General features: G+C 42.8%; 1 protein-coding gene across 1 annotated transcript in view; it reads left to right on the top strand.

The window, feature by feature from the left end:
- The window catches only part of CAPN9 (calpain 9), a 333,928-nt gene that overhangs the window by 204,727 nt on the left and 104,514 nt on the right, over nt 1–24,687 (top strand). The window contains exons 13-16 of the mRNA XM_069769442.1: nt 757–837; nt 9,647–9,704; nt 11,864–11,928; nt 12,216–12,284. Coding sequence (XP_069625543.1) covers nt 757–837; nt 9,647–9,704; nt 11,864–11,928; nt 12,216–12,284 — 273 coding nt within the window. The remainder of the gene's footprint in view (nt 1–756; nt 838–9,646; nt 9,705–11,863; nt 11,929–12,215; nt 12,285–24,687) is intronic.

The following is a 24,687-nucleotide window of genomic DNA, read 5'->3' as shown; positions in this document are numbered from 1 at the left end:
TTTTTTTGTATTCTTTTATTTTAAATGGGCAAAAGAAGGGTGATTTAAACTTTTTTTTATATTTTTTAATACCTTTTTATTTTTTTAAACCTTTTTTTCTACTTTTTGCATGCGATCATCTGATTGCTTTTCTTACATTACAGCGCTTCAGCCCTGCTCCGTGTAACAAAAATGAACATGCGCTATGAACGACGGCCACTGGGTGGCACTCATAGCACATCAGCTATGACAACCACAGACCCCGTGTTGTCATGCCAACCCATCAGCATCCCGTGATGATCATATGACAGGATGGCAGGTCTACAGGAACTCAGATAAAGGGGATGGGAGAGACCCTGGAATATAATTATTTGCCAGAAGAGGGCAGTATTTGACCACAAGAAATAGGATTTTATGCCACCAAAGAAAAAGTGACAGAAAACACAGGTTGACACAGTTGCAAAGTCCAGTATGATCGGACTCGGGTGACCTGTGGGTGAGTATAGGGAGAGACATGTCAGGTTAGCCTCATCATCCTGGACCATGTATTTTTCTGAAACAGCATTGTGATTGCAAAACAGAGATGTTTATAATGCTGGAGTCAGTCTTTGATTCACGGTGCCTATTGTTCAGGAAGCAAGAATCAGCGAATTTCCTTTATCATTTGCTCTCACGGCAGAATATGCAGACTTGTGTGATGAAGCTGTGTCTTTTGGCCTATAAAATCTATAATAATTGTGTAATGAAACTGTGCCATTTATATGTTATTATTCGCAGCCTCCAAAACCAAATCCTCCACATAAAGAGACAGAAGAAGAAAAGCAGTTCCGCAGCTTGTTTCAGCAAATTGCTGGAGACGTAAGTATAGTCGTCCTCTAATAAAGAATAATGGTGAGCATTCTAAAATGGCCATAAAAACCATAACATCTGATATGTGCCTCATCTGCAGACAAACACTGTCACAATCCAAATCACACTAGCTACCAATAAAGATGATCCTATAAAATGTGATGCAATATTACATAAAGCAAGCGACAAAGCTGTGTCACTCTCTAAAAAACACATTACAGCACCACACACATTAAACATATCGGGGCACATTTGTAAAAAGTGTTTCTGCAATACTGGCCAAGCATTCAGTCTGGAAATGTCATCTAGTTTGCTGCAGCAATTGCTGCAAATGATTCAGATTTGAACTGCCCCACACAATGCTCATCAGTATGACTTACTTCTTCCCCAGGTTAGGAAAACTGTTCCAATGGGTGGCAGCCTTGTAAAAAAGCGTGGCCTAAGATTAGCCTAAAACAGCAAAAACATTTCACATTTTCACTCTAATAGGGGCAAACAAGATCTTTTTGCCAGGATTTCCTCAAAATCCATCGAATGGTGTGTTCATACATTCTACAAATCCTCCTCAAAAACATTCGCGTCTTTGGACGCTGCGTCGTCGCCGCAAAACAACGCACGTGTCATGCGTCCCTATCTTTAACATTGGGGACGCATGTGCGTTCTTTTTCATGCGTTTCGGTGCGTTTCGCGACGCATGCGTCGTTTCAGCGCACAGGTCATGTCGCGGCAAACGCAACATGTTGCATTTTTCTGGCGTCATAAATTTTTTTAAAAACGCATGCGTCGCACTTGCGTCGTGTTTGCGTCATCGATGCGTCCAAAAACCCATTGAATTGCATTGGCGACGCAGTACACGCATGTACTTGCGTTGTTGTGCGTTGTACGACGCATGTGTTCTTTTAATCAAAAAATAGGATTAGTGTCTAGACTGTGTGTAGACACTGATAAGACCCTACAAGACACTACGTATATAAAGAAAAGGGGCTGGCATGGTCTTTCAATTGCCATCAGGACACAAGGACACATCAGACACCTGAGACACCAGTGAGGATCTGCTTTCTAAACCTGTAAGTATCATAATTTTTCATTGCCTTTTTCTGTGTTTTTATTTCTTGATTTTTGAATGAAATATGTGCAATGTTTGGTCTTTGCTTTTGTACGGTCATGCGAATGTGGGCTTTTATTGAAAATTTGTTATTTTTATGTATTTCTGGCGTTTTATATGATGGCGTTTCTTGTCTCCGGCCTTTTTTTTTTTTTGCATTGGTTTGTATTTTGGGTTGTTCTGTTATCATGCGGTTGTTCCTTTTTGTTTTTTCAATTTTATTGTATATTTCTGGTGTATGTGTTTATTCTTGTTTCTATTTCTAGGGGTAACCGTCTGGCGTTTTCTTGGCTCATGTCTTGCTATATTTTATTGTAAAGTATGGCGTTTTAGACTAGATTAGTATTTTTTGGCCCTTTGTATTATTTTTTTTATTTTTGTTGTACACAATAAAGGTTAATTTGTTTTGGGGAGGGGGAGGTTTGTACATAGGGGGCTCTTGTAGTTAAATTTTTATTTATTTATGTCTATTCTGGATGACACCTTTTCCTATACTCTGGATTGTGTCGTATCTGCTATTGAATTTTATTACAATGTTTGGTTTTGTGGTATGATCAGCGATAGTTGAGTTTGCATTGTCCTATGAGTGAACAGTCCGTTATGTTAATGATGGTTTTTTTTTATTTTTTTTTATTTTCTTTTCTATTTTTCTTGTATGTGGCTGTGTTTTGAAATAATGTAATATTTGTTTAAATTTTTCCTTGCAGAATTTTTAATTGCAAGAATGGCGACGGACTCACCATCAAGCCACTCGGCGCAGGGGAGTTCAGTGAGTAATTATGTACAGATGCATATCAGTCACTGTCATTTGCAGACTTGGCACTAATTTTTTTTAATCTATTTTTATAGTCTTCTGCAAGTGAGGAGGAAGGGACACAGCAGGACCAGCGACATTGGGGACAAGCTGTGGCGGCAAGACGGCAAGTAAGTGTTCTTGAAAACAACATTTTTTTTTTTTCATTATTCTTAATTCCTTTTCTTCTCGGGGAGTGGGGGGTGGTGTTGGGTGGTGGTGGTGTTTGATGTAAATTTGTACAAGCCTTCATATCCTTTATGTTTTTCTATTATTCTAGGTTTCACAACGGACCAGCGAGTCGATAGACGTGGACCTCCTAATCTCCAGCATACAGGAGCGTGGGCCGTTGTGGGACACCCGTGACCCCCGTCATGCGGACCAGGTCGTTTTGAGGCGGATGTGGGTAGAGGTGGCAAAAACGCTGTGGGATGGCTTTGACAGTGCTTCCACTACGGAAAAATCAAACTTTGGTAAGTATTTGTTAAACTCCGATCAGACCCATCTGGCCAGGATAACACAACTGTGTGTGATGCAATCAATGCCTTCAACTTTGCATCGCAAACGGTTGTGTGATCATATTGAGATGTAAAATATCTAACCTTTTATTTTTGGTTTTGCATTCACAGTCAAAAAGTTGAAGACCAGATGGCGATCCATGAAGGACCGTTTCAATAAGGTCCTTCGTCAAGAGGAGAAGGTTCGAAGTGGTGCTGCAGCGGGAAGGTCCATTCGCTACAAATATAGCAGGGCGTTACAATTCATGAGACTGATCCTTGCCCGCCGACAGTAAGTATTTAACGTATCTGGTACTGCACAATATGCATGCTCACATACCATATTGCACAGGCACATAGCATTACACATCCACATCGTACATTGCCAATAACGTATAACCTTGCGCACCCACCTAGCATATTGCGAGGCCACAAAGTTTATTGCGCAGGCACATAGTACATGTCCTAGCCACGTATCCTCATAGTATATTGACCAGCCACATAGTGTATAGCCCATCCACGTAGTACACGTAGTATATTGGTCATCCACAGTACTTTTTCCCTAGTGCCATGGTAAATTGCACATCCATTTTTTTTTATTAGTTAACCGCGTGAGTCCTTGTAGTCCATGACATGTTCCGTTCCGAGCCAGTGTAGGTCTGATAGCATGAATTGTGATTACGTCTCAATCACATTGGCGTGGTGTCATGGCAGGTCCTGCGATCAGCGTAAAGAATGGTAGTTGTCTGTCTGAAATGCAACTACCGTGCAAGCATAGCATTTCTTTTTGTTTAAAGATCAAAGTAACTTTAAATTGTTTAATATTGATGTGGCATAGGCAGCGTCAATACTATAGAGTTTATGACACCAATTTTTTATTTAGAAAAAAATGTAAACGCCAGCCGTGTGTTCGGCGATGACAGTGTTGACTATGCGGGCGAAAAGGCATTGGCAGCCGGAATGAGCACTCTTTTTCTTCTGCACTAGGCCATTCGCAGTTTGGTCTCCTCAGCAGCTGGTGATAACAATCAGCGAATGATTGAAGGACAGACAATAGAGACAGAGGATTGCAATCTATTGTTGTGTAATGCAATGTTAACCCTATTCTATTACAGGAGTTGGCGTATGTGATGGTATTTTTTCCACACTAATGATTTCCTCTTCTTTTTACAGAACTCACAGCAGCACCCTCGAACCTGATAGGCCCTCTGGAGCGGGCCTTCATGAATCGCCATCTGACCCGTCACAGCCATCCCACAGCAAGAGCAGGCTTGAACAACCTTCTGGAGAACCGGCAGCCGGTCCATCCGGTGTTCCCCTGACCGAGGCCTCTGTCGCTCCTTCCTTCGGCTATTCACGCCAGCGACAGCGGGCCTCGGACAGGCTGCTAATGCCTGAGTATTTTCATTTGGGCACGGTATTCCAGAATTGTTTCATGGTGCTGGGAAATAGAATGGAGAATGGTCTGGCCACTATCGACCGGCGCCTTGATTCAATGGAATCCGAGCTCTCGAGGGCGGCAAAACATTTTTTTAGTGCCATTGCAAAGGGCATGGTGGAACACCTTACGCCGGAACTCCAGATTTCGGTGATGCAGGCCTGCAACAATGCCTACATGAGTGCTCTTCAGCAGGCTCGGATCATGCAGTCAGCGACTGCACTGGCTGTAGTGCCGTCGCTGGCTACCATGACTCCGACTCCTGCTGCACAGCCACTCCATCCACTCCACCGAGGTCCGCGTGCTGAGGGACGCCACCACAGACAGTACCACACTGATCCGCCAAGTCCTGCTCCTGCTAGGCCCTCAACCTCCCGTACCCATCCTGCTGGGGAAGCCACCACGGGAGAAGCGAGAAGGAGGAAGAAGAGAAGGAGAACAGCTTCTGCGGCTCTGGCTGCTCCAACACAGACACCTTCAACGCGGCCAGGGTCTAGCCGCAGCAGGAGCAGCCAGAGCCAGTCACGATCCAGCAGACTAGTTTTGCCTCCTCCCTCCCCTACAGTGGTTGCAGTATCTTCCCCCCAGTATGATGATGATGCCTTGGACTTGCCCTCGAGTCTACTGGACTATGGCTCCTCTATAGCCTCTGCTTCCTCCTCTCGCCATTCGGAAGCAGGGAGTTACCAATCCCCATTAGTTGCTACAGTTGATAGCCCCTAGTTTTATTTATTTATTATTTCTGTTTCCCCCAAATAAAATTTTTTTTTAGTATCAATTTTGGTTTTTATTGGCAACTGTAGTATCGGCAACTCACACCGTGCGACGTCTACACACATTTAGTGTTTTATATACCTCATATATGCAATGTCAGACACTATTTTGTCCCTTTTTAAGTATAGTTTTTTGGTGGTCTCTCATTGTTCTATGAGGTGTTTACAAACACAAATATGACATTGTCCACATACAGGAAAGGTAATTAAAACAATAACAACGATCAAGACCAGCGATACAACCTGGCCGTGAACGTTGGTAAGTCGTTGTGTGATTGCTGGGGAGCTACACTGACAGCTCTCTACAGCGACCAACGATCAGGGTAAAGACTTCGGCATTGTTGAAACTGTGTTCAACGATGCCGAAATCCCCCTGCATCACCCTGGTAACCAGGGTAAATATCGGGTTTACTATCGCGGTACTGCGCTTTGTAAACCCGGTCTTTACCCTGGGTACAAGCACATTGCTGGATTGGCGTCTAATACGCCGATTCAACAATGACAGTGGGTTATCAGAGACACACTTTTCAACTACTTGCATATGGACCCGGCTCCATGTGTGCGGTTGATCTGCTTTATGTCCGTCACCGCTGTCGCATGTTTCAAGGATGTGTGACTGGCACAACACATGAACAACTGTAGCCGATTTGTTGGCCTCGCCATGCATGAGTAATGCCTGTCACACTCCCGCCACACATGCTGCTGCGGTGGGTTGAAAATTGTTGATCAGCCAGTGCGCTCAATGAAGCCGTGTTCCCTAGCCAACTAGTCTGTAAGCTTGACAGTTTGCCAAGGAGGGAGCCGATGAAGTTCGCTCAACTATCGAACACACGGCCATGTCAAAAAAGTACGGTGTTTTAGCAGAGTAAATATGGGAGATGGTGATCACCTCTGAACATTTTCGACGACAGCTGTTGGTAGGCAAATGGAGTTTTGTGAATTGTAAAATTGTTTATTAAACACAAATTTTTTAAAAAAGGATAGCAATTTTTAAAAGGGCACAATAGAGTAAGTTTAGTCAAAAAGAAAAAAATATTTACATATAGGTAGCTGCCAATTGTAACATAACATTACATTGGGCACCTTTACTGGTGACCTTTTTTCGACATAATAGTGTATCAATCTTTAGCATTATACATATTATTTTTTTGCACTGTAAAGGTATTATTTTTAGATTTAAAAGCTGAACAAAGTATGAGAGTACAAAACATAAGCACTGCACCATTGTATCTTGCCATGACACACGGCCAACATCAGATACAAAATAGGATGCAAATCGATCCCTCATCTGCGCTATTTCAACAGTTGTTCTCAAAGGGTGATCCTGGTAATCGGGCAATGGGTTTGGTATGGGTTCATCGAGTTCCACGTTCAGTCTCTCTTTGGCCATAATATAATTGTGGAGAACCACACAAGCCTTCACCACCTCATCCACTGTCTCAATTTTAAGATTAATGGCGGATCCTAAAATACGCCATTTGGAGACCAGGATGCCAAAGGCGCACTCCACAGTTCTTCTGGCCCTGGACAGTCTGTAATTAAAAATGCTTTTGGTGTGGTCCAAGCCCCGACTAGAGTACGGTTTCAATAGGTTGGCACACATTTGAAATGCCTCATCCCCAACAACAACAAATGGCATTGCCGGGCCTTCGGTGTTGGGAAGAGGCCGTGGCTTGGGGAAATTAAAATTGTTCCCATACAACCTTTGGCCCATATCAGAGTCCTTAAATGTACGCGAGTCATTTGCACGGCCAAATGCTCCAATGTCCACAGCCAGAAACCTGCAGTCCGCACTTGCAATTGCCATTAGCACGGTGGAAAATTTTTTTGTAGTTGTAAAAAAGAGATCCACTTCTTGCTGGCTTTATAATCCTAATGTGCTTCCCATCCACTGCTCCAATACAGTTTGGGAAAGAACACACTTGTTCAAATCTCTTGGCGTTGGCCTCCCACATGTCTGTTGTAGGGAGGGGTAAAAATTCATCCCGGAGATTGTCCCACAAAGCGCGGCATGTGTCGGCAATAATTCCCGAAAGTGTGGAGACTCCAATCCTAAATTGGAAATACAAGGATCTTAAGGTCTCTCCGGTTGCCAGGAAACTGCCAAGATGAAAAATAAAGAAATTAAATTAAAGTACATTGTACATTTACCATACCCAACCAACCCCAAACAATTTTTAAAGAAAAAAAAAAAAGGGAAGAACATATCAGTCGTTCAGAGCTACATACGTACCGTAGAGTCACCAACAGCCGTTCCTCAGCAGAAATTGATCTCCGGAGCTGTGTGTCTTGCCTGGTAATGGCTCCTTCCACCAGACGCAGCAGATTGCGGAAGCTGTCTTGAGACATCCTGGTATACTCGTAATATTTTTCCAGATTGCCATTTAGCTCGCCAAACAAGCAATGGTAGGCTCCACGGGTCTCCCGCACTTCAACGATAGGGTGTAGCCAAAAGCGCCGATGACTCCTTCTCCGTTTATCCCTTTTCCTTTGCTCGTAATAGGCAATAGCATAAGCATTAGCCAAGGCAAAATCCAACTCCATATTCATGTACTCTCCATAGGGCGCTCCATCTTGATGCTGGAAACACAAGGAAAATCTGAGGAATTCATCTATGCCAGTGTATATATACCCTACACCCACCCTCTTGTAGCCATTGGTGGTCTTTATCTAGTGTCTAGACAGTAATTGTGGCCTTAATTGCTAAACAATGACATCACTTTAGGAAAACGTATGCGTCGTAAAACGCTGCGTTTTTAAACAAAACGCAAAGTTTTCTTTAAAAAAAACGCTGCGTTACACGACGCATGCGTTGAACGCGTGTGTCGTAAAAATGTGCGTTTCATATGCGTCTTTGGTGCGTCGTGCGTTGCGTTGGCGACGCAGCGTCCAAAGACGCGAATGTGAACGTAGCCTTAGGCCCCCATTCACGTATCCATATAAAACCACAATCGAAAAAAAATGTCAGCAGTCTCATCAGTGTTTTCCATCAGTGTGCCATCCATGTGCTGATAGTGTGCCATATGTTTTTTCCAGTATGGCTTAAGAAAAATCAGTTCCAAAGCTCTCCTATACTTTGTAATGTTCAACATGTACATGCCATCCGTGTGCTGTACGTGTTTTACATGGACCCATAGACTTGTATTGGCCCTTGTCATCCATGGTGCCAGAAAAAACGGATGTGTCTCTGTGTGGTATGTACGGACACACGGTCTGTGCAAACACACGAACATGTGAACAGTACTATAGACTATAATGTGTACTTGACTTTTGCAGAACTTGTTGTTGTGTAAAAAATTTTAACTTATCAAAGTGTTTTATGCCAAACTGGCATCATAATAAATTTGATCGAGGCTTTAGTGTGAACACACCCTTAGGCCATATTCAGATAGTCATTTCAGGGATTATTTTAGGAAAAAAGAGGAAACCATTCTAAAGAGTTTTGCTTAGGAAAAGTATCCCAGGTACTCCATTTATTGTGCCAATATATGGCCACCTGAAAATAAGCTACATTTCCTCGATGAATACTTGGGGAGTTTTTGATGTTGCAAATGTTCTGCAACATTTGTGCACCTGTTAGGTAAATTAGGTTACTAGGTTACTTCCATTTTTATTCATTGTGTTTTTAAGTGCATTTTTGCATGCATTTTTATTACTTTTTGACACTGGGTTATTCTTTTGTGTTTTTTTCTGCTCTTTTTGGTAATGTCATGTTTCAATAAAGCTGCTTTGTTTACATTTTCTAGTATTTGGCTTTGACAAAACTTTGATGATACAGTTATGAGTGGATTAGATGCGTTTTTAGTACATTCCTGCAGTGGAAACACATTAAGAATGCATTTGCATTTTTACCTGTGGAGTTTCTATATCTAATGCAAGTCTATGTGGAAAATCCACGCACGAAACTTAGTATGTGATTTGAAGCACACAACGCTGGTCTGCTTATGCTGAGTAAATATAAAGTTCAGTTGGCAATGCATGTGATTTCTATAAATCCCATCCACTTTGCTGGGATTGTAAGATGCTGCATTTTTTTGCTCTGCCATTAAAAAAAATCACCAAAAACTACTACACTATTTGCAATGCTAAGCTGTAAACATCTCCTTATGTGACTCAAGATGGACAATTTATTGCTCTGGAGAAAAGTATATTCAAGCTTAAATGCATTTTTTTTTAATATTCAAATTATAATTTAATTTTTTTTAATTACAGGACATGGAAGTCAGTCCACAAGAATTGCAGTATGTTTTGAATTCAGTTCTGAAAAGAAGTAAGTTCTAACATGTACTTTTTAAATTCAAAATACTTTGGTAGATTCATAGCACAGGCAAGTGGGTAACATTGCCAGAGCTATTTCATATATTCCCTCCAATCTAAAAGTTTGCCCCAGGATATAGGGCTGTTTACACAACTAGTCTTTGTCTGAGTGAGCAAATGAAATGTGTCATTCACGATATCCTTGTTTAAAGATACCGTCACATTTAGCGACGCTGCAGCGATCTAGACAACGATGCCGATTGCTGCAGCGTCGCTGTTTGGTCGCTGGAGAGCTGTCACACAGACAGCTCTCCAGTGACCAACGATCCCGAAGTCCCCGGGGGCCGCGCTTAGTAACCCGATGTTTACCCTGGTTACCATTGTAAAAGTAAAAAAAAAAACACTACATACTTACATTCCTGTCGCGTCCCCCGGCGTCAGCTTCCCTGCACTGTGTAAGCGCTGGCCGGAAAGCAGAGTGGTGACGTCACCGCTGTGCTCTGCTTTACGGCCGGCCGGCGCTGACACTGGGGGACGCAGGGAAGCTGACGCGGGGGGAACGTGACAGGAATGTAAGTATGTAGTGTTTTTTTTTTTACTTTTACAATGGTAACCAGGGAAAACATCGGGTTACTAAGCGCGGCCCTGCGCTTAGTAACTCGATGTTTACCCTGGTTACCAGTGAAGACATCGCTGGATCGGCGTCACACACGCCGATTCAGCGATGTCAGCGGGTGATCCAGCGACGAAATAAAGTTCTGAACTTTCAGCAACGACCAGAGATGTCACAGCAGGATCCTGATCGCTGCTGCGTGTCAAACACAACGATGTCGCTATCCAGGATGCTGCAACGTCACTGATCGCTATCGTTATCGTTGTAAAGTCGCTAAATGTGACGGTACCTTTAGACCTATTCCAAATCACCGGTTATTCACACTGTATGCAGGGGGAATTTGCTGGAAGTCCAGGACGATGTCCGTTTTGTGTTTCCACAATGCTTCTACGTGTCCAGGTGAAAGATGACGTGAAACTACTTCCTTTACGGGTGGTATCATAGTACATTTCAAGAACATTTTTTTCAGCATAGTAAGAATACATAAAAACATTAGAAAAATACAGACAAATCAATTCCATCATTTAGGACTTCCCTCTACCCCAATGTGCGTTTTGAGCACATTTCTTCAGTGGGCGTAAATTTTCTATAATTCATTTAATTATTTTCTAATAGATCCTGCCAAAACCAATATGTGTCATGTATCACTGGTAAAGGGATTTTGTATGTCCCAAACTACTAACTAAACCATGTATACAGGTATAGAGGGGTCTTATCCGTTATAAAAATCATACTTATAGTTTTGAATTTAGTGGTTTAGTTAGCATAAAACAATATTTATTTCATATGCTAGCCTTAATTGCTAATAAGCGGGCAGCAGAGTGGTGTCGCTATACCCAGCGTGCAGGAAGACTAGTGCTACCCCTGCAGGTGATGTCACAGCAGATCAGATGCGGCACTGATCGCACAGGGCGCTGGAGGAGACACTGCACAAAGGAGGAGACACTCGGGGAGAGCGCAGGGACAGCAAAGGCCCTGAGCTGAGCGTCACTGATGATGTTTAATTTCAGGGAGGGGGTAAGGGCTGTGACAATGACCAATGCTTTGATGATGCTTTGAGTATCCCAGTGGGATATGAGAATGTGAGAATGGATAGTCTTCAGACAGGAAGTAGATTAAAAAAAATAAAAGTAGTTAGATAGCGTATTAAGGGAATGGTAAGGAATTTTTCAAGTAAGTATTATGGGACTACATAAATAGGGAAAGATTATTTGCCTTCTGACCACCCCTTTAATTCCCGGAAAATAAATCATAATTTGTCACAAAAAATAAATCTTAGAATCACCGGGATATGTGGATTTGAGAGTCCTCATGTACTATCTACTGGCTAACATGGCACAAAGCTATATAGATTTCCTGGATATGTGGAGGAATTTCAAAGTTATTACCACTTACAGTGACTCAGGTAAGATTTGAAAATATTGGACTTGGTCAGAAACAAAAATACTCCCTGCGGCTGTAAGGAGTTAACCTATTCTGTTTTTATGTCACTTGACTTTTATATACCCCTGACCTATTACATGTGTGTGTTCAATTTTACTTGTGTGTTTTTATTTCAGCAAAGAATATAAAATATAAAGAGATCAGCCTTCTGTCATGTCACAACATAATTTCTCTTATGGATGTATCCTTTATAGTTATTTTATCGTAAGTTTTCTTTCTCTAAGTGTCTCATATTATTCTTCATTAAAGCTGCTGTCATCTCTTTTCTGGCTAAACTTTAAAATAGAGGCGTGTAATGGAGAATTGTGCAACACACCAGCTTGCTGTTTTCATGATCTAAAGGATCTTTGAGAATGAAAGGTCAAATCTGATAGATTGATAAAGAAACAAACAATTTTTACGTTGCAAAACATTGTTATTGAGTATAAAGTTAAACTTCGCATTGAACCTTAACAAACAATACACTAGAGCAGAGGAAATGGAACACTTGGATTTCAAGATTTCAAAATCTTTTGGGACAAGCTGAAAAACTGGATTGTGAGTTTGCATCAGGTGTTTTAGGGCACAAACAAATATAGCTGCATGATTTATAGGGATTTTCCTATTTCAGAAATATATGATGCAAAAAATAATCATCTGAAAGATGAAGATCCCATAAAAGTAAATCAGGAGTCGTGCATTTGCAGTCACTAGATTTGCAGCAACATGAGATTTGGCCCTGCTCTTTAGGTAGATTTGCATTTATTAGATGGATGCGCAACTATTCTGTGGACATGCTACCAATGTCTGAGACAGGAATAGCCTTTTAAGTAACTTAAAGGGGTTGTCCAGTCCAAATCTATAAGTCTGCAGTCACTGTGTGACTGAGCCCATCTAGTGGGCGCGGCCTCACTCCTTACACTTGTATTGAGCGAGGTCGGTCCCTGACTGGTGACAGTGCAATCTAGTGGGCACGGCCTCGCTGCATACACTTGTATTGAGAGAGGCCGGTTCCTGACTAGTGACGCTGCCATCTAGTGGGCGTGCTCTCACTCCATACATTTATATAGAGCACCCATACATGCGTGGTGAGCACCTTGAAACCCACAGGTGCTTCACACAATTTTATACCGTAGGTCTATGAAAATAAAAAATAAAAATAAAAAAAACACATTTTACCTACAAAAATGACAAAAATGTACTTTTAGCCCCAACTTTTTTATTTTCATAAGGGCAACAGGACAAAATGGACCACAAAATTTGTTTTGCAATTTCTCCTGAGTATGCAGATACTCCATATGTGGGGAATACAATTATTTGGGCTCACAGCAAGACTCGGAAGGGAAGGAGCACCGTTTGACTTTTTAAAAGCAAAAATGGCTGAAATTGAGAGCAAATGCCATGTCACATTTGGTGTGTGGTGAGCACCTTGAACTTCCAGGTGCTTCATAGAAGTTTATGAAGTAAAGTTGTGAAAACAAAAAAAAAATCACATTTTACCCACAAAAATGAATATTTAGCCCTAAACTTAGTTTCACAAGGGTAACATGAAAAAATGGACCAAAAAATTTGTTGAGGAATTTCTCTTGAGAACACTAATGTGTGGAGGAAAACTACGGTTTGGTCACACAACAGGGCTTGGAAAGGAAGGTGTTCTGTCTTCATACACGTTGATACGGTGTGTGATCCAACATACAGCATAAACCACTTCTGTCTTCGAAATAAGCAGACTGTTTCTCTGTAGTCTAACTTGTTTATTGGTAACAGGTATTGAAATGCGGTAAAACTATAAGAATACAAATGATTTGGGTAAGTATTGGGCAAATAATAACACGACTGCAACTAACAGGGAAATATACATATTAATCCAATTAACCTAAGGCCAAAACAAGCTTGGTCACATTCCGTGGACTAATCATAACTAAAAAGCCATGCAAGAAAATGACACGTGGCTCATGGAATGCAAATATATATCAAATTTATTAATAATTACATAAACATAATTCATAATACCAGAATACCTCAAAAATGCAACAAAAACACCATACGGCTAGGGCATGATAATATTTCCAACTTAGTGCTACATCTCACTTCTATTGGCCAATATATATATATCATATATCACAGCCTGATACTCACAACAGTGACCTTTACTAAAATAGCATTAACAGGAACCAACTGGACCATCAGGACCTAGATGGAAAGTGTGCCAGAGGGACACTGCAGTACCAGGACTGATCTGTTTGAAGTCAATAGACCAAGTAAGAATCTATAGCGTTAAATGAATAAAGATGTATTACCCGTGGTTTGCCTTTGCCTCGGTGAAAAGTCCCACCCCGACGCGCGTTTCGCCTGTTCTTCTTCCGGGGGCGTGTATAGTGAGGGAGGTAGGCGGTCTATTTAAATGCCCGGTGACCAATGAACATTTGCGCTTGGCACGCAACAATATCCAGGCAATGAGCAGGGACCAATCGCTAGTCAGTGTTGTTGGTAACGGTCGTCATGGGTCTTAATGTGAGTCACACCTGCCGGGCATGACGGCGCATCCGGTTCCGAGTCCGTCACCAAACAAGGGCATCCGAGCACCGGTCAAGGAGACGCAGAGTTCCGGAGAGCGGAACGCCCAACGGAAGTCCAGCGTCCCCCCAGATGACCGAAGCAGGACGCTCCGGAGCGGTCCAAGTCGCGCATGCGCACAGCCCGGCAGAGCAAACATAAGAGACGCCGCAGTAGCAGCGAAAGGGAAAGGGGATAATAGTGATGCGGTGCTCAATTTACACATATTAAGATAAAACTGTATATATAAAGTGCATGGTGCATTATTATTAGCAATAATTTACTAAACATCCTATTACATAACACGTGAGCATTACTATACTAAAAAATTAGCCCCTACACATTGGGGTGATAATTACCTCCTTATTAGACCAAATACTAGGTATAAACTGTTGTGCAAAATAAACAAACAATGATACAATACAAAACATACATATATTTAACACATATACATAACATATTAAGCCGCCGCCCGACTCACATATGGATCCCATAATCAGTACCACCCAATATTTCTATACATACTATAGTAATAACCCACACATATTCTTGTTCCTCTAATTTTCATCTGCTTGCTCATCTCCTCACAGTTATTCATCATAATTTTGCTGTAGCACATTTTCACGGAACTGATAGGGGTGTAATTGAGCAACTTGATGAAACCATCACCACCAGGCAAAATAGACCGCAACAGAACAATTCTAGAAAGATAAAATACTATTAATACACAAACAACTATTGATACTCAAAATATACAAAAAAATAAAAAAATATAAAATAAAACAACCCCTCCCCTAAAAGACTTCTAATTTTGATGAAGGAGACCACAAAAATCTGCACTAATTTCCTACAAAAATGATCCAAAACCGAAGCTTTCGTTTAGGCCCTGTGGTACAATCGTGCCCAATCGATAAATCCACCGACTCTCCATTTGTGCCAGCACTTTGCCAACGTTACCCCCTCTAATTCCCAGGGATACCAAATCTATACCTTTTATTTTCAGGCCATGTGGGTTACATTGATGGTACTGTCTCTGTATAGTTTTGAGTGTTGACACTTCCTGTGCAGTTTTAGCATTCATAATATCCCTGCAATGTTCACGTGTCCGAATCTTCAATTGCCGTGTAGTCAGCCTTATATAAACTTTGTTACATGGGCAAGTGGCGTGGTATATAACGCCACGGGAAGCACATGTGATTCTCTTTCTAATAGTGAACGTTTTCGTGCCATTGAAATTAGAGAAGGTTTTAGTTTTAATATGGTTTCCACAGGCCTTACACAGGCCACATGGATAAAACCCAAAGTCGGTGGTCCCTGCGGCATTTATGCCCCTCCCTGGATCATATAAACTGTGGACCAGAATGTCCCTTAGGTTTTTTGTTCTTTTGGCCACGATCATGGGTCTCTCAGGTAGAATTCCCCTCAAAACGGGGTCAGACTGTAAGACATTCCAATGTTTGTAAAGAATCTCTTTGAATTGATGCCATTTGTTATGGTAGGGGGTAATAAAACGTACCGTATTAACCCCAATGGTTTGTTCAGATGGTTTCCGTTTATATAGGAGGTCATTTCTGTCAGTCATCAAAGCCCTCCGATATCCTCTTCTTATATTCCTCCTGCTATACCCTCATTCTTGAAAGCGCCTACTGAGGTCTGCTGCTTGTGATTCAAAATCTTCAGGATTTGTACAGATTCTTTTTGCGCGTAAAAATTGTCCTGTGGGGATTCCTCTAATCGTCGCTGGAGGGTGTGCGGAGGTGGCATGGAGGAAGGCATTCGTAGATGTAGGCTTCCTGTACAAATCTGTGAACAGAAAGCCTCTATCATCAGCTTTGATAGATAGATCCAGAAATTCAACACTTCTGCCACTATGGTAAGTGAGCTTGATGTTTAATTCATTTTGATTTAATACCTCCATACAGGTGGATAATTCTTCAATGGACCCCTCCCAAATAAACCAAATGTCATCAATATACCTCATCCAGCCTGAAATCAGGCTGGCATGAGGTATAGGATCACAAACAAAAATTTGCCGTTCCCATGAACCGAGAAATAAATTAGCATACGATGGGGCACAGCAAGCCCCCATCGCTGTGCCCTGGCATTGCTTGTACACAGCACCCTTGAATACAAAGATGTTGTGAGTGAGTACATACTCCAGCAACCGTAGTAGTAGAGTAACGAGTTCACCATCTAAATTCGTAGTTTTCAAATACCAGGATACCGCCCTAAGACCATCTTGGTGTCGTATAGAGGTATACAGGGCCTCAACATCGGCCGTCACCATGATCGCCCCATCACTTAGATGTACATTATCCAATCTGCGCAATGCAGAGTTGGTGTCCTGGATATATGACGGCAATTCACCAACTAGTGGTTTAAGATAGTGATCTATGACCATGGTGACGACCTCGCAAAGGCCCTCATTACCAGACACTATGGGTCTTCCGGGTGGGTCCAAGGCATTTTTGTGAACCTTTGGGATCAGATATAGTGTGGGGAGGCGGGGATGCATTTCTCTAATTGTTTCCACCATTTTTTGGGGGATTATCCCCTTCTCAAAAGCCTCCTCCAAGATCCCAATTAGTTCCCCATGAAATGTATGAAGTGGGTTAGATGACAACTTACGATAACAATTCTTGTCATTCAATAACTTGAATGCCTGTTTTTCATACATTTCATTGGGCCATACTACTAGGTTCCCCCCTTTATCTGAGGGCTTATAAACCACATCATTCAAATTTTGTAAACTAAGAATTGCCTCTCGCTCTTCCTTACTACAGTTGCTGGCCCCATATCCGCTACGGCATAATTTTTCAATATCCTCCGTAACTAGTCTAGTATATACCTCCACTGCCGGACAAATACTTAGTGGAGGAAATTTTTTGGACCTATTTATAAGTGACACAGGGAAGTCCTGATTCGCCACTGGATACTCACTCTCTTCCGCCAATGCCTCCAGATTATCCAAGGCCTCTCTCTCCATATCAGATAACGATGTTTCCTCAGTGCCAGATTTAGAATGTAACCTCTGCAAAATCACCTTCCTTGAAAAAAGATGTAGGTCCTTGATGGCTATAAAGGGGTCTGGATATTTTGAAGGAGAAAAAGTTAGACCCTTTTCAAGAACTGCAATTTGGGTTTTAGTTAACTCATGGCTTGATAAATTTATTACCTTTAGGTGGTCACTCTTTCCTTTCTTAAAGCCCTTGTTGAAGAAATCCACTGGTCTCCTATTCCCACCATTGCGGGTATTGTACTTAGTAGAGCGATGTGTTTCACGCTCATTACCAGACACGTTTTGTTCCGACACGGATGATGTTGAACTAAATGATGTCTCCCGTGGCCTTGATCTTCTTACTGCCTCTTTTTTGAATTGCCAACGGAAAATTCTATTTTCCTCATAATCAGTCAAATCCCTCTGATATTTTTTGATTTTTTTATCACAAATCTCCGTCTCCCAGTTCTCCATATCTTTATTGAGATCTCCAGACCATGCCTCCAAAATGTCTTGCTTGATCTCTTTTTTCATCATTAATTCTAACTTCTCCAGTTCACATTCAATCGTTTTCAATGTCTGGGAGTTACTTTCAATGAAGATTCTTAAGAATTCTAGCGAACATGCGGATGCCGCGGCTGACCATCGTTTAATTAATGTTTCATCATTTAAATCGAAGGTTGGAAAAAGCTGAATCCTCAAACCTCTTGGGACAATCTCATGGCTAACATAATTCTCTAGGGATGTTTTAGTCCACCAAATCCTCGTCTTTTTAAACATAGCATTCTTATATTGTCTGAAAGTCTCCTTATCGGATATAGAAGTCTCACTAGTTGCCTTAGAGGTACCCGGTTTAAACATATTAGTTGCTTTCTGCTAACAGGGAAAGCATACAGGAAGATGTAACTTCTATATATAACTACATACAGCAGGTAACTGATAATCACATTTCCTGTGTACTGGCTGCTTTACAGTTAATCACACTCTGTACAACACTACATTGCAAGAACAGTGATAATGATCTTACCGGATAAACTTAACCAGATGGCAAGTAAGTGAGGTAGTTCCAACACAACAGATTAACACGTGTGTCCAGAGAAATACACAGAGAGAAAATGGAGTTTCCCCTTCCCATGATACCTTGGTGCAATCCCACAATGCAACATTCTAATTATTACTGAAAAACACAGGTAATAAATTTAACCACTACTGGGTGGTGCTATAACACAACAAACCAACACTATAGTACCAAGCTTTAACCCCTTACTGACATCGGACGGGATAGTATGTCCGATGTCAGCTCCCCTGCTTTGATGCAGGGCTCCGCGGTGAGCCCGCATCAAAGCCGGGACATGTCAGCTGTTTTGAACAGCTGACATGTGCCTGCAATAGCGGCGGGTGAAATCGCGATTCACCCGCCGCTATTAACTAGTTAAATGCCGCTGTCAAACGCAGACAGCGGCATTTAACTATCGCATCCGGCCGGGCGGCCGGAAATGACGTCATCGCCAACCCCCGTCACATGATCGGGGGTCGGCGATGCTTCTCCATTGTAACCATAGAGGTCCTTGAGACCTCTATGGTTACTGATCGCTGGTAGCTGTGAGTGCCACCCTGTGGTCGGCACTCACAGCATACCTGCAATTCTGCTACATAGCAGCGAACAGCAGATCGCTGCTATGTAGCAGAGGCGATCGTGCTGTGCCTGCTTCTAGCCTCCCATGGAGGCTATTGAAGCATGGCAAAAGTTAAAAAAAAAGTTACAAAAATGTGAAAAAAATAAAAAAAATATAAAAGTTTAAATCACCCCCCTTTCGCCCCAATCAAAATAAATCAATAAAAGAAATATCAAATCTACACATATTTGGTATCGCCACGTTCAGAATCGCCCGATCTATCAAAAAAAAAAAGCATTAACCTGATCGCTAAACGGCATAATGAGAAAAAAATCGAAACGCCAGAATTACGATTTTTTGGTCGCCGCGACATTGCATTAAAATGCAATAACGGGCAATCAAAAGCATGTATCTGCACTGAATTGGAATGATTAAAAACGCCAGCTCGGCACGCAAAAAATAAGCCCTTAACCGACCCCAGATCATGAAAAATGGAGACGCTACGAGTATCGGAAAATGGCGCAAATTTTTTTTTTTTTAGCAAAGTTTGGAATTTTTTTTCACCACTTAGGTAAAAAATAACCTAGTCATGTTAGGTGTCTATGAACTCGTAATGACCTGGACAATCATAATACAGTTCAGTTTTAGCATTTAGTGAACCTAGCAAAAGCCAAGCAAAAAACAAGTGTGGGATTGCACTTTTTTTGAAATTTCACCGCACTTGGAATTTTTTTCCCGTTTTCTATTACATGACATGCTAAAACCAATGATGTCGTTCAAAAGTACAACTCGTCCCGCAAAAAATAAGCCCTCACATGGCCAAATTGACGGAAAAATAAAAAAGTTATGGCTCTGGGAAGGAGGGGAGTGAAAAACGAACACTGAAAAATGAAAAATCCCACGGTCATGAAGGGGTTAATGCATGATATGAACCCCCTGTCCTTCATTAGGATGGACAGAACACTCCCCGCTTGGCATCAACCGATGCCACCTACAGGTTCTTTTGGTGAAAACAGTAAGACAAGTTCTGCAACTGGTCTGAGTCTACTCTCCCCGGACTTGCCTACTTTGACCTCAACCTTACGCACCCTCCCATCTTTGCTAGGGAATATCTTAGTGATGAGGCCTAATGGCCACTCATTGCGGTGAGACTGGCTGTCTTTCATGAGAACAACATCGCCGGTTTTGATGTTTGGTTTGTCAGTCTGCCACTTCTTCCTTGGTTGTAAGGTGGAGAGGTACTGCTTCCTCCATCTGTCCCAAAAGGTATTGGAGAGACTTTGAACTTGTCTCCATTGTCGTCTGTAGAGATCCCTGTTGCTAAATTCTCCAGGTGGAGCGCTGAGAACGCTGGCTTTCTAAGTAAGTAACATGGCAGGAGTGAGAATTGTCGGATCCCCAGAGTCACTAGAAAGTGAAGTCAATGGTCTAGCATTAATGATGGCCGAAACTTCTGCCAAGAATGTGGTCAAACCTTCATATGTGAGTCTTGCGCTACCTGCTTGCAAGAAAATGGAGTCAAGGATTCTGCGTGCCATTCCTATCATCCTCTCCCAAGCACCTCCCATGTGAGAAGAGTGTGGCAGATTGAAAGTCCAGGTGCATCCCTGCTCATTCAAGTATCTTTCCACACTGGTGGTGTCTAGGTTGGAAGGAATTTGAAGTTCTTTCACTGCTCCTACAAAGTTGGTACCTCTATCGGAGCGTATGTGCTTTACGGGGCCTCTGATGGCGATGAAACGTCGGAGTGCGTTTATAAACCCAGAAGTGTCCATGGACTCAATTACTTCGATGTGGACTGCTCTGATGGACATACAGGTGAACATAACTGCCCAGCGTTTGGCATTGGCTTGGACTCTTCTAGTGTTCCGTGCAACCACAGACCATGGCCAGAACACATCCAGTCCGACGTTGGTAAAGGGAGGTTCTGTACTAATTCTGTCCGATGGGAGATAGGCCATGTTCGGCTTTTGAGTCCCTCCACGGAGTTTGCGACAAATTACGCAATTGTAAATGAGTTTACTCACGCATCTTTTAGCTCCAACTATCCATAGTCCAGCAGTTCGTAGATTCCCTTCGGTGAAGTCGGCCCTGATGTTTCACCAAAACGTGGTGATGTTGTACAAGCAGGGTCGTGACATGATGATGTCCAGGAATAATTACAGGGTGTTTCTCCCCGAATTCCACTTCAGCTTCTTGAAGACAACCTCCAATTCTTAACAGCCCATCTTGATCGATGATTGGATCAAGCTTCTTCAAAACACTGTCTCTAGGAACAGGTTGGCCTTTATTGAGGTTATCTATTTCTTTGGCGTAACATTCACGTTGTATGGCACAAATTATAACCTTCTTGGCATTTTCCATGTTTGGAACGGTAAACGCAAGCTTGCAGTGGTGCCAACCTTTGCAAGGTTTCTGAATGGCAGGTGATGTTTACTTGTAGGATCTAGCCACATGAATTAAACAAACGAAGGCACTAACAAGCGAGTTCCAAGTTGAGAACCTGTTGAAATGGTGGGATTTGAGGGGATTGTCTTTAGTGACCGTACGTAGAATGGATACCTGAGGACGGATTTCCTCATCTGCCTCTGGATCTACCAGTTCGAAGGAGTTTGACTCGTCGATGTATGGCGTCGAATGGCTTAAGAGTGTAGGGCCAGTAAACCAGGTTGTGTCTTTAAGATGTCTTGCTTCGAGGGTACTCATGTTATTCACCGGCGCATGCCACGCTCTCTAGGATTGATATGGCTCTGGGTAACAGGATTTTGGACACATTGGTTGGGGAGGTGAGATATCTGCCAAGGGCCTTGTCGGACCATAGTCCAATTGAAGTAGAGGTTAGATTGGAGGGGGCTCACTCGCTAAGTGGGAGAGAATGGAAGATTCATCCTAATTGGTTACAGAGTATTGAGTTGGAAAGTATAGGACGGGAGGTAGCGGAATTCTTTCTCTTAAATGATGGAAGTACTGATGCTCTTACGATTTGGGATGCAATGAAGGCGTATCTGAGGGGACTACTGTTTAGGGACATTAGTAGGTGTAAGCGGAGGACGAGAGAGGCAGAAAAAGTGGCAGTTGAGGAGCTGAAGGAAGCAGAAGACGGGATGGCTACACTGGGAACCCCTGAGGCAGAGAGAAGGATGAAAAACGCACAAAATCATTTGGAAAAAATTCTGTTAGGCAAAGCCGAGAGGAAGCGGGATTTCCAAAGGGTATTGTTCTATCAGGAGGGAGAAACAGTGGGACATATGCTGTCGGTAGTGGCTGCTGCTCAGAGAGGTTCTTCATATATACATTCTTTGGACTCTGCTAGTGGAGGTAAAATAACGGAAACGCCTGAAATCTTGAGAGCCTTCGCGGACTTCTATGCAGATTTGTATTCCTCTCGGGTTGGTGAATCGGTCGAGGACACACTGACTTTCTTGGAAGGTCTGGATCTGCCGAGACTGAGTGAGGCAGATAGGGAGAGCCTTGAGGCCCCTATAACTGAGGAGGAATTGAGTCGGGCATTGATGTCTATGGCTAATGGGAAGGCGCCTGGGGTCGATGGGCTACCCGCTGAGATCTATAAAGGGTTGGCAGAAGTGTTGATTCCTAGATTAAAAATCGTATTGGAGGAAGCTAGGTCCTGTGGGCGCTTGCCAGCCTCTATGAGAGAGGCCATAATAGTGGTCATTTCAAAGGAGGATAAGGACTTGGGGAAACCGGAGTCGTACCGCCCAATTTCTTTACTAACTATTGATGTCAAGCTTCTGGCCAAGGTGTTGGCTCTCCGCCTCTCTAGTGTTATTGCGAGTCTGGTGCATTCGGACCAATCTGGCTTTATGCCGGATAGATCAACGGCGATCAATTTGCAGAGGTTATATGTAAATTTGCAGGTAGAGTCTGACAACTGTGGTCGAAGAGTGATTGTATCGCTAGATGCACATAAGGCGTTTGACAGTGTCGAATGGGGGTACCTCTGGCAGGTGCTGGAATGTATGGGGTTTGGTCCGCAGTTTGTGGCCTGGATACAGCTGTTGTACTCATTACCGTCCGCTAGAATTAGAGTAAACGGGGAGCTATCTCGACCTATAGGGCTGGCTATGGGTACTAGGCAGGGATGCCCGCTTTCACTCCTCCTGTTCGCGTTGGCTGTAGAACCTCTTGCTGCTAAGATTCGGCAGTCGGATGGGGTCCCTGGGTTTAGGTATGGGAAAGTAGAGGAAAAAATAGCGTTATACGCGGATGATGTTTTGCTGTTCCTGGCGGATCCAGACGATTCACTAAGAGGGGCCGTTGAAATTGTTGAGAGATTTGGTACTGTGTCGGGACTAACAATTAATTGGGATAAGACGGTTCTTTTTAGAGTGGATGACGTAGGAGAGAATGTGAGTGAGGATGTTGGGGATGAGAGGCTGAAGTTGGTTTCCCAATTTAAATACCTTGGAATATGGATTTCGGTGCCAATTGCGGAGTTCCTGCAAAGAAATTTGACTCCTGTTATGGGGGTACTCAAGGCAAAGGTAGATGCCTGGAATAAGCTACATCTATCGGTCGTCGGTAGGGTAAACCTTATTAAAATGGTCCTGATGCCTAAAATTCTTTATGTTCTACATAACGCACCAATTTGGATCCCGCAGGGGAAGTTCAGGCAGATTAACGCCCTTTTTAGAAGTTTGATATGGGGAAGACAATATCCACGTATTAGCCTGGAGACGCTTCAGCGACCCAAGGAAGATGGTGGTTTGGCTTTGCCCAACCCGGAAATATACTTCCTTGCGGCCCAGAGCCAGCATTTGAAGGGCTGGGCGCGAGGGGCGTCATCCAGTGCAGTACAACAGCTAATGGAAGAGGTGACGGACCGACGACCGATGGCCAGGTGTTTGGAAGATGGCTCTTTGAGCGCTCTGGGGAAAGTATACCCAACCCTGTTCCTGATTCGTAAATTATGGAATAGACTAAGGCAGATTCGTGGGGTTAAAAGGTTGACTAAATTCACACCGATATGGTCTAACCACAATTTAAAGGAATTTGAGGCCTTGGGAGGACTATTGGAATGGCAGAATAAGGGAATTTGCTTTGTTCACCAGATAATCCAGCGACAGGAACTGAAGTCCTTCTCCCAATTGCAGGAAGAATTTGGTTTGCGATCCACAGGGGAATATCAGTATGCGCAGATGAGACATGCCTTTAGAGCTCAGAATAAGAAGGCTGATATCAGGGTTCAAGATGATATAGTGTTGGAGTATGTGTGTGGTGACGGAACTACAAGGGGAGTTATTTCCACTCTGTATAAGGACCTTATGCACACGTTCCTGCTAGATTTCCCTATAAAGGCGAGAGGTAAGTGGGAGAGAGAAGTGGGACCGATGGAAAATGAAACCTGGGAATCGGTGATGGAGTGGGTTCCGCGACTATCCTTGAGTGAACCATATAGGCTCTCGCAGCTATACATTCTGCATAGGGTATATAAATCTCCGGAAGTGCTATACAAAGCGGGATTGCGTGCCAATTCTGAGTGTCCGAGGTGTGCGAGTGAGAATGCAGGAATATATCACATGATGTGGACGTGTCCGAGACTGGCTGCCTTTTGGGTGGTGGTTTTGAGCCGAGTTGAAGCAGCGTATAAGTGCAGAGTTCTTAGAGACCCGATAGTATGCGTGCTGGGATATGTGGAAGAAATTGGAGTTGACAATACTTGGAAGATTGCAATCGCTAGGCTACTCTACATGGCCAGGAAAGTAATAGCACGAAATTGGATAAATGCGGAACCACCTGTGAGAAGGGAATTTCTCCAATATGTTCAACA

Source organism: Ranitomeya imitator, chromosome 5 (genome assembly GCF_032444005.1).
Source record: "Ranitomeya imitator isolate aRanImi1 chromosome 5, aRanImi1.pri, whole genome shotgun sequence".
Taxonomy (NCBI): domain Eukaryota; kingdom Metazoa; phylum Chordata; class Amphibia; order Anura; family Dendrobatidae; genus Ranitomeya; species Ranitomeya imitator.
The sequence above is the reverse complement of the archived record's forward strand: the minus strand, read 5'-3'. Positions and strand labels throughout refer to the sequence as shown.